This window comes from Salvia splendens, chromosome 9 (genome assembly GCF_004379255.2).
Source record: "Salvia splendens isolate huo1 chromosome 9, SspV2, whole genome shotgun sequence".
In the NCBI taxonomy this organism is placed as follows: domain Eukaryota; kingdom Viridiplantae; phylum Streptophyta; class Magnoliopsida; order Lamiales; family Lamiaceae; genus Salvia; species Salvia splendens.
The window spans coordinates 23,525,972-23,534,378 of NC_056040.1; the positions used below are offsets into that span (position 1 = coordinate 23,525,972).

Below are 8,407 nucleotides of genomic sequence, written 5' to 3' on the forward strand. Positions count from 1 at the left end.
CATGTTATGCATTATGATACATGCATACATGATGTCGGCGATTAGTGAACGCTGCCAACCACGGGCTGCTCCCTTCACAATAGCCCACCGTGTTTGGAGGACTCCGAATGCACGCTCCACATCTTTCCGAGCCGCCTCTTGCCTTTGGGCAAACAATGCCCTCCGATCCGTTGTTGGGCATGTGATAGTCTTCACGAACACGGGCCATCGAGGGTAGATCCTGTCCGCCAGATAGTACCATATACTATTCCAACGGTGGTTGGCCGTGAACTCTACGTTCGACGCTCGCCCGACACACAAGTCATTGAACAATGGAGTCTCGTTCAACACATTGAGGTCGTTGTTGGACCCCGCGACACCAAAGTAGGCATGCCAGATCCACAATCTTTGGTCGGCTACAGCCTCCAACACAATCGTGGGATGTGTGCCCTTGTGCCCGCTAGTGTATTGTCCTTTCCAAGCCGTTGGACAATTCTTCCACTGCCAGTGCATACAGTCGATGCTGCCAAGCATCCCTGGGAAGCCGTGGGTCCGCTCGTGCAAGTTCAACAACTTCCTAACGTCGTCGGTCGTTGGCTTTCTCAAGTATGTATCCTTGAATGCTTCGACGACTGCCCGACAGAATTTAGCTAGGCACTCCCATCCAGTATGATGGTTTACATGGAGATACTCATCGAACATATCTGATGTAGTTCCGTAAGCGAGTTGACGTATGGCAGAGGTGCATTTCTGCAACGTCGATATACTTTTCCGGCCCACAGCATCGGTGGTTTGACAGAAATACGAGTCGCGAGCTACAACTGTGTTGACATTACGTTTCTACAAAGGCCATCGCGGATCGCTAGAGAAATAATCTGTGAAAAGCCGCAAAGCAGCTTGTTCACAGTCTCAGTGAATATACATCCGAGTACGTGGTACCCGGATTTGTTGTTCGTTCCAAGCTTGAATATCAGCTTGGTAGCGTTCCACTTCGTTGTTGATTTCTTCTTGGATTGCCGGTACCGCCTCTTCTAACAATCGGGGCATTTGAGCTTCGAATAATCTTTGACGAGGAGACATTTTTTCGAATTTTAGGAAAAGAAATGGAGTAGAATGTATATGAAGATGGATGGAGTGGTATTTATAAATAAATTTTTGAATTTAAAAAAAATAAAAAATAAAAAATAAAAATTCCGTTGCGGTCCGGCCCGAACACGAATTAAGGCTGGACCGGGCCGCGTTGCGTCCCATCCCGAACCATCCAACGCTAGCCCTGGCCGGACCCAGGGAGCGTCCCCAGGCCGCAACTCCTCCCCCTCCAACGCCAAGCTCGGGCCGGGACTCGCTTTTTGCGGCCCAGTCCCGAGCGTTAATGATGCTTTAATGTACTAAAGATCAACAAACCACCAAGTAGAGAGAAACTTAACCTTTCAAAAAGTAAGCATAAGTTTTGCCTAAGATGGCAAGTAAACTCCTACACTCTCTCCTAGCCAACCGAGAGTTGTGCAAATCAAACAAGAGTAATTAAATGACTTGTAAGGTGATGTAATAGGTAGTCAGGTAGGAACAAGAGGAAATCAATGGCAAAGTGCATAGTACTACAAGAAACACCAAAACTTAGTCCTACAAGTGAATCAACTAAAGAGATATGCTTCAAGTGGAGACAAAGCTACACTATTAGCCATTTAATTCATCAAAGTACACCAGTCCAGAGTCTTTGTCCTAGTGGCAAGGAGCTTAGAAATTATTGCATGAGGTGCCGAGTTCAAGCCCTGTTGACATCAGTTGTAATTTCATCCTATCTATAGTGTAGGAGTTTATTTGTAATTTTCTCCGTCGAGTTAATTTTTTTAAAAAAAAATCATCAAAGTACACCAAAGTCCTCCTATAAAACCCCTCCACACCACTTTCACATTCCCCTTCCACACTTTAAAATTTTCAGCCAAAATTAACAAGCTTGAGAGTGAGGGAACTCGGTAAGGATTGCTACAGGATTAGTGCAGGCAGCCCTACTCCCCATAGGTAACATTTCTTTCCTCTCCTCACAAGGATTCCATGCTCAACTCAAGCTCACTCCTTTTCCCTTTCACTGCAACTAGGAGCTTCAGAGAGGGAGTGAACTTTGAGAATTTTGGAAACTAGAAATTCAAGCTACTGCCATTTTTCAAGAGGTAATCCCCATATTCCGTTTAAGGAAAAATTCTATTTTTTGATAATGCATGTTAATAGAATTCCATTTTAATGAAGGGCTTTAGTTGTATTCCGACAAGGGCTTTAGTTGTATTCCGACGCAGGGAGTGACGCATAACCGTTATGCGTCTTTATTAATGAAACACACAACTTTTATGCGTCTTCTGGTAATGACGCAAAAACATTTGGCTTTTTCTAATGACTCACAATTCTTATGCGCCTTTCCTTAATGACGCATAAGTGTTATGCGTCGTTGTGGATTGTTGAGTTTTTATGATAAAAATTGAATCTTGGTTATGTTTTACAATATTTTTCAAAAGAATTTTGGGTGAATGTTGTGAAGCAGATGGCATCTTCAAGTTCCGAAGAACAGTTATGTTATGGCCCCGAGGATCCATCATTACTCTTTCATCAAAACGAACACATTTAAGCCTCATTGTTGGCAAATGGCACATCAAATGTGTTTAGAGTTCGTCGGATGGAAAGTAAGGTTTGGGCAGTGCAAATACATGAAAATGTGAAGTATTGGCTTGATGTATGAGGTTTCAAAGGCGTGTTGGAATGTGAAAGGCCGATGTGGATGGACAACGAGCTTATCACTGCCTTGATCGAGCGCTGGAGGCCTGAGACACACTATTTCCACCTACAAGTTGGAGAAGTTACCGTAACCATGTGCAAAGCCTGTGGGGTTTGAGAGCAGACGGATGTCCACTCATAGTTGCGAATGCTCTAACGGACCCTACCGCTATAATTATATCATTCTGAACTACTATGTACTTAGTTGTGCATGTTCTGACATTAGTTTTGATTGGGCAGAGTAGTTAAATTAGCAGAAATATGAGTATAAAATTTGCGTAGGGTCTTCTTTGAAAGAAAAATAAAATGTATGTATAAAAAATAATTTTGATAAATAAATAAAAGTAAGCGCATGAATATGATTGGCGGTTGATAACTAAACTTCCACCACAAACAATATGTTTGATATCTGTTTCCCAAACACAAACTGAGCAATTCATGGCGCCCAACAGCCTCACACTCTCTCCCTCCATTGATCTCCCACTTTCAGTAAAACCTCCCACACAAACCTCTCACTCACTCCCTTTACTTCCTTTCCGGACCCTCAATTCTCCGTATTCTCCTCGCAAATTCAAGAGAAAGCCAACATTAGCAGCTTCGGTGTCCCGCTCAAATGCTGTTAGCGAACAAGTTATTCAATCTGACACAAACCAAACTAGCCTTTCTTCCTCCAAGCTCGTCCTCGTTGTTGGAGGCACCGGTGGCGTGGGTGACTCATTCGCCTTTTCTTCCAATTTTTCGCTTTTCACTTTTCACTCGGTGTTTCTATATGATGATTTTGGGGGAAACAAAAATCCTTGCAATTTCGGTTTTGAATTGAAACCTAGGGTTATTGTTCTTATACAGTTTATGATTTGTTCACCTCTTATGTGGATTAACATTTCAAATGAATTTGAGCACGGATCAAACAAGCCTTTGTTCAGAAGTGATGTCACACGAAATCAATTGATGGAATTTTTATTTTTCCTGCCTTGATGATTAAATTTGTTAAGGATAAAGGTGTTTGGAGTCAATGAGTATTTGTTAGAGTGGGAATTTCCTTGGCCTCCCATGCTTGATTTTTCATTGCTTCGTTACACTAGTTTCTTCTACCTGTTGAATGGCTGGATAATGTAAAATGAGCCAGTGTGTGAAATGATCTTTTACAATCTAGTCAGGGCCATAAATGATATACTTCTAGCTATGCATTAACCTCTTTTTAAACAGAAACTTTCTTATTAAACCTCTAAACTACAGTATTGCAATTTAGGGCAATTGGTTGTAGCATCACTGCTCGATCGGAATATTAGAGCACGGCTTTTACTCCGGAATCCAGAGAAGGCCATCACTCTCTTTGGTGAGCAAGATGAGGAAAAGCTGCAGGTTATCTAGTTTAACTATGGACCAAGTTTTCCTGCTATAGTTTGACATCTGAAAATAACGCATTTTTGAAATTCTTGCTTGTCTTATGCTTAAAGTATCTTTCTAAACTTGGTAGGTGCGGCAAGGTGACACGCGGAACCCAGAGGATTTGGATCCTTCAATATTTGAGGTATGATGGTTTCCGTCCAGTTTAGCTCTTGGTTTGTTGTTTCACATATGAAAATTTCCATCCACTTTAGCTCTAGGAGTATGTGAAATGATAATTTACAATCTACTCAGGGCCATAAATGATATAAGTTCATGTTGTAGGGTGTTACACATGCTATATGCTGCACTGGAACAACAGCCTTTCCATCTAAGAGATGGGATGGAGACAACACACCTGAAAGAACAGGTTAGAATATTCTTTCCCCAATCATAAGCTTGGTGTTTGTCCGTATTTCGGTATTCTCTACCATCATCCTATGGTATATCCCAGTGCCTTACGTACCATTTATGTCATTCCTTCACAGACTGGGAGGGGGTGAGAAATCTTGTGTCAGCATTACCCTCATCATTGAAAAGAATCATTCTTGTTTCTTCGGTTGGAGTCACCAAGTTCAATGAACTTCCATGGAGGTATGCTTTCCATGTTGTGATATATTCAATGTTTAGTGAGAGCATGTCACTCTAGGTAAAAATGGTTGTTTTGCAATTAGGGTGAAAGGGGCATGCTTTCTTAAAATAAGTTTGAAATGATACTTTGCATTCTCATATGCTAAGTGCTGAGATTTACATTGACTACTGAGTTGCTCTTACCTGCTTAGAAGCTGAAAAATATTGCATGTGCGGAGCTGTTTTTTTGTTTTTGCTCAATTTTGCCGAGTTACAGCACAACTATGCTCTTAATGAAGATTCACAAACTCATTACACAAACTTGCTTGCATAGTAATATCTTCCTTTATGTATGCCAATCGTCAGAATTGATTTCAATAAACGATGTCGGGTTTTTTACTCAAATGAATTTATGTAAGAAAGCAAACTTTTTCTTAACTCCATCTTTCTTCTATGCCCAGCATCATGAACCTCTTTGGTGTTCTAAAATACAAGAAAATGGGGGAGGACTTTGTTCGTAATTCTGGCCTTCCATATACAATAATCAGGTTCGATATAGTTTCTAATTGGATGTTATTTTTTCTTTTTACCTTTTCAGTTATCAAAATTTATTGTCGCATCACTCTCTTTGTGCAGACCTGGTAGGTTAACAGATGGACCCTACACATCTTATGATCTGAATACTTTACTCCAGGCTACTGCTGGGGAACGCCGAGCAGTTGTTATAGGACAAGGTGCTGAGTGTTTTCACATTGATGGCTACTCTCTTGCATTCATTTCTGTTCAATCGCACCTAGAGTCAAGTTTGTCAAACAATGGTGATCTATACACCTGTCAGTATTATGTTATCTTCACTTTGTTGATGTGGCATATGGGTTTTGCAGGGGATAAACTTGTCGGGGAGGTAAGTAGACTTGTCGTAGCAGAAGCTTGTGTGCAGGCGTTGGACATCGACTTCACTCAAGGCCAGATCTACGAAATCAACTCAGTCCAGGTTCCTTTCTTACCATTATTAAGCTCACCAAAACTTGTTACAATCCATGCTCATTGAATATAGTGTGTTCTGTGTTTATTTCAGTAACAATCAAATACTCTGTTGGTATATCTGTTTGAATGCAAGTTTTGGTGTGGTTGAAGTGATGTTAATGAATGCAGGGGGAAGGACCTGGAAAGGATCCCAGAAAGTGGGAGCAGCTATTCAAAGCTGCAACTTCAAACTGACCTAATGCACATAAACTTCAAAAGCCTGTATATAAAAATTATCAACGCGAAAATATATCATTCCGTCCTGATTTATGATAATTTATGGAGTACTATTATATTTAGAGTAAAATACTAAATTGGTCCTAAACATATGGCCAATTTACGATTTTAGTCAAGAACATTCACTTTTTGAAATTCTACTCCAAAACATACAAAAATGCTATCTTTTACATCCTTTTTTGACGGTTTCGTCAATTCTTGGCGGTCAACCGTCAATTAGGCCAATTTTGACCCGATTAGTTGATTTTAATTACTGTAGCTAATTTAATTTATTTATTTTATTCGAATTTTACATTTTAAATGTTGAATGAAAATTGAAAATTGGGTAATATAATCGTTTTCTCTCTCAAACACTTCACTTCTTTCAAATTCATTCCCTTCTTTCTCCCGCTCCTTCTTCCCCCCAAGAACCCTAATTTTTTCCCCATCTCTGCAACAACCAAACACCTTCGAACATGGGGCGTTCGACGTTTAGTCGGGACTCCGTCGGCAGCGACGGCGTTCGTGACTTCGGAGACCTCCGATTTAGCTACACTTTCTGCTACTGTAAGAAGACGGCGACGCTCCGTATTGTCGCCGGCCAAGGCAAACCATCGAGGGGGAAGCTTTACTTTGTATGTGAGAGGAATGAATGCAGTTTCTTCAAGTGGTGTGAGCCAAATCGTGATGTCGAAGCACCGTCAACCGCAACCTGTTCTTCGTCTACCGCTTTCGGTGGTGCCGATTTTGAGGATTTGGCATTGAATTTAACCGACATTAAGGATAAAATTCAGAAATTAGTGAATGTTTTGTGCTTTGGTGCTTGTTTTGTTGTTGTTGTCGCACATATTTGTTTGTTCAAGTAATTTGATGGGTTGATGGATGGAGTGTTTGAAAACTAATTTTTTGTTCCTATTTGAATTTTGAAGTGAATCCTTCTTATTCTTCTTAGAAAAATCGGCAGAAATCAAACTGATTCAATAATTGGACAACCCTAAAATTCAAGACAAAGTAGTCCATATAAATTATCTACTTCCATTTGGTCCTGAACATTTAAGCACACCCATTGCAGACTTACAAGCTACAAATTTTGTAGTTGATGTTGGTTTCATACATTATGTGATTGCTTCTTCGTATGTGATTGTTTCTTCGTCGACTATGTCAATAAACTGACATCAAATTGAACCATTAAATGGACAACAAAATACAATATAAATTGGTCCTTCATATTCATAATCTACTTCGAATTGGTCCTGAACATTTAGACGATCAAAAAGACATTGTCATAAGGTATTGCATCCTAACATCAATCCTAACACCAACAAAACTAAAAAACCACCACAGTTAGCGTCGAATTACATCCATAAAAAAATATTGTCATAAGGCACTACATCTGCCTTAACACCAACAACACCAAAAAACCATCAAACCACAAAAATAAGCAAGTATTCATTGTATTTGTTACACAACATGACAAACGATTTTTAACGCAACATGCCAACATCAAACACCCTTCCATCAAGGTGTTTACTTCTTCGGAGGGACAGAGGAGGCAACAACAGAGGAGGCAGCAGCATTTGAGGAGCTGGGTTCTGCAAACATATCTGCAACCGAACTTGAACAAGTTGCCCTATTGTGGCCGAGTTGGTGGCACAACGTACAAGTCGATTGTTCTTCACCACGATTACACTTCTTCCTAACCGTTGGCCCTACAAATAGTTTAGAAAAGAAGTGTCAATGTTTATGGTTTACAGTTGAATGAAAATAGTTCAAAAAAGATGTTATACCTTTCGGTATTCCCAATTGAATGCCTTGGGGACATCTCCTTTTGTTGTGTCATTTTTCACCACAAAGCCGACACTTGTACTCCGACATCAGTCCCTTCCTCGACATTCTCTGGCCACCATCCTCCTTATCCCGGACTGTGACAACTCGATGGGCTATCTTTGCTGCTTTTGCTTTGGCTTTGCTTCTTTCAGATAGTTCTTCAGGCGAAGGAGGAGGAGCTGGAATTTGAGGCGAAGGTCGTCTCCGTTCAGTAGGATGAAGTAGATGGAGCGGCGACTTCTGGTGAAAATGACGGGGATATCGGGCCTTCTTCCTCCTCTCAAAATCGGGGTCGCTTTCTGGGGAAGCTCGACGGTCACCGACTGAAGAACTAGGGTTCATTTTCGGAGAAGAATGGACATCCAGGTTAGAGCTAGGGTTAGAACCCACAAATCCCGACGCAGTCGACAGTCCTTGTTCAGTGTCAGGCGGACGTGAATCGCTCGTTCCAGAACTACCAGTAGCCGAGACCTTCCTCTTCCTCGCATAAGATTTCCTCACGGCAACCAACAATAATCGGTCGGAATCGGTCGGCTTTGGTCGGAATCGGAACTAGGGTTCTTCTTAGAGAGTGACGAGAGAGAAGATAGAAAAGAGAGAGATTGACGTTTGAAGTTCCAAAACCCACACTTAGTAA

The 8,407-nt window shown here is 41.1% G+C and overlaps 1 protein-coding gene across 2 annotated transcripts; it reads left to right on the forward strand.

The window, feature by feature from the left end:
- The first annotated feature begins 3,134 nt into the window (after positions 1-3,134).
- LOC121748576 (protein TIC 62, chloroplastic-like) lies at positions 3,135-6,020 on the forward strand. 2 transcript variants are annotated; one of them, XM_042143027.1, is made up of 9 exons: positions 3,135-3,454; positions 3,995-4,107; positions 4,223-4,276; positions 4,417-4,501; positions 4,620-4,725; positions 5,163-5,249; positions 5,338-5,435; positions 5,586-5,695; positions 5,857-6,020. In XM_042143027.1, exons 1-9 carry the CDS (start codon positions 3,184-3,186, stop codon positions 5,920-5,922), a joined length of 990 nt encoding a protein of 329 aa, XP_041998961.1. In that variant the 5' UTR covers positions 3,135-3,183; the 3' UTR covers positions 5,923-6,020. The 2 variants fall into 2 exon arrangements, with proteins under 2 accessions (XP_041998961.1, XP_041998960.1); XM_042143026.1 differs by having other exon boundaries at positions 3,135-3,450; positions 3,982-4,107.
- The last annotated feature ends 2,387 nt before the right edge of the window (positions 6,021-8,407 follow it).

Excerpts from the sequence above, each read along its gene's own strand:
- LOC121748576 (XM_042143026.1), top strand. The coding sequence starts at position 3,184 with ATGGCGCCCAACAGCCTCACACTCTCTCCCTCCATTGATCTCCCACTT. Across the intron at positions 3,451-3,981 it reads TTGTTGGAGGCACCGGTGGC|TATTGCAATTTAGGGCAATT; the intron begins GTGGGTGACTCA and ends TCTAAACTACAG. Across the intron at positions 5,250-5,337 it reads CTTCCATATACAATAATCAG|ACCTGGTAGGTTAACAGATG; the intron begins GTTCGATATAGT and ends CTCTTTGTGCAG.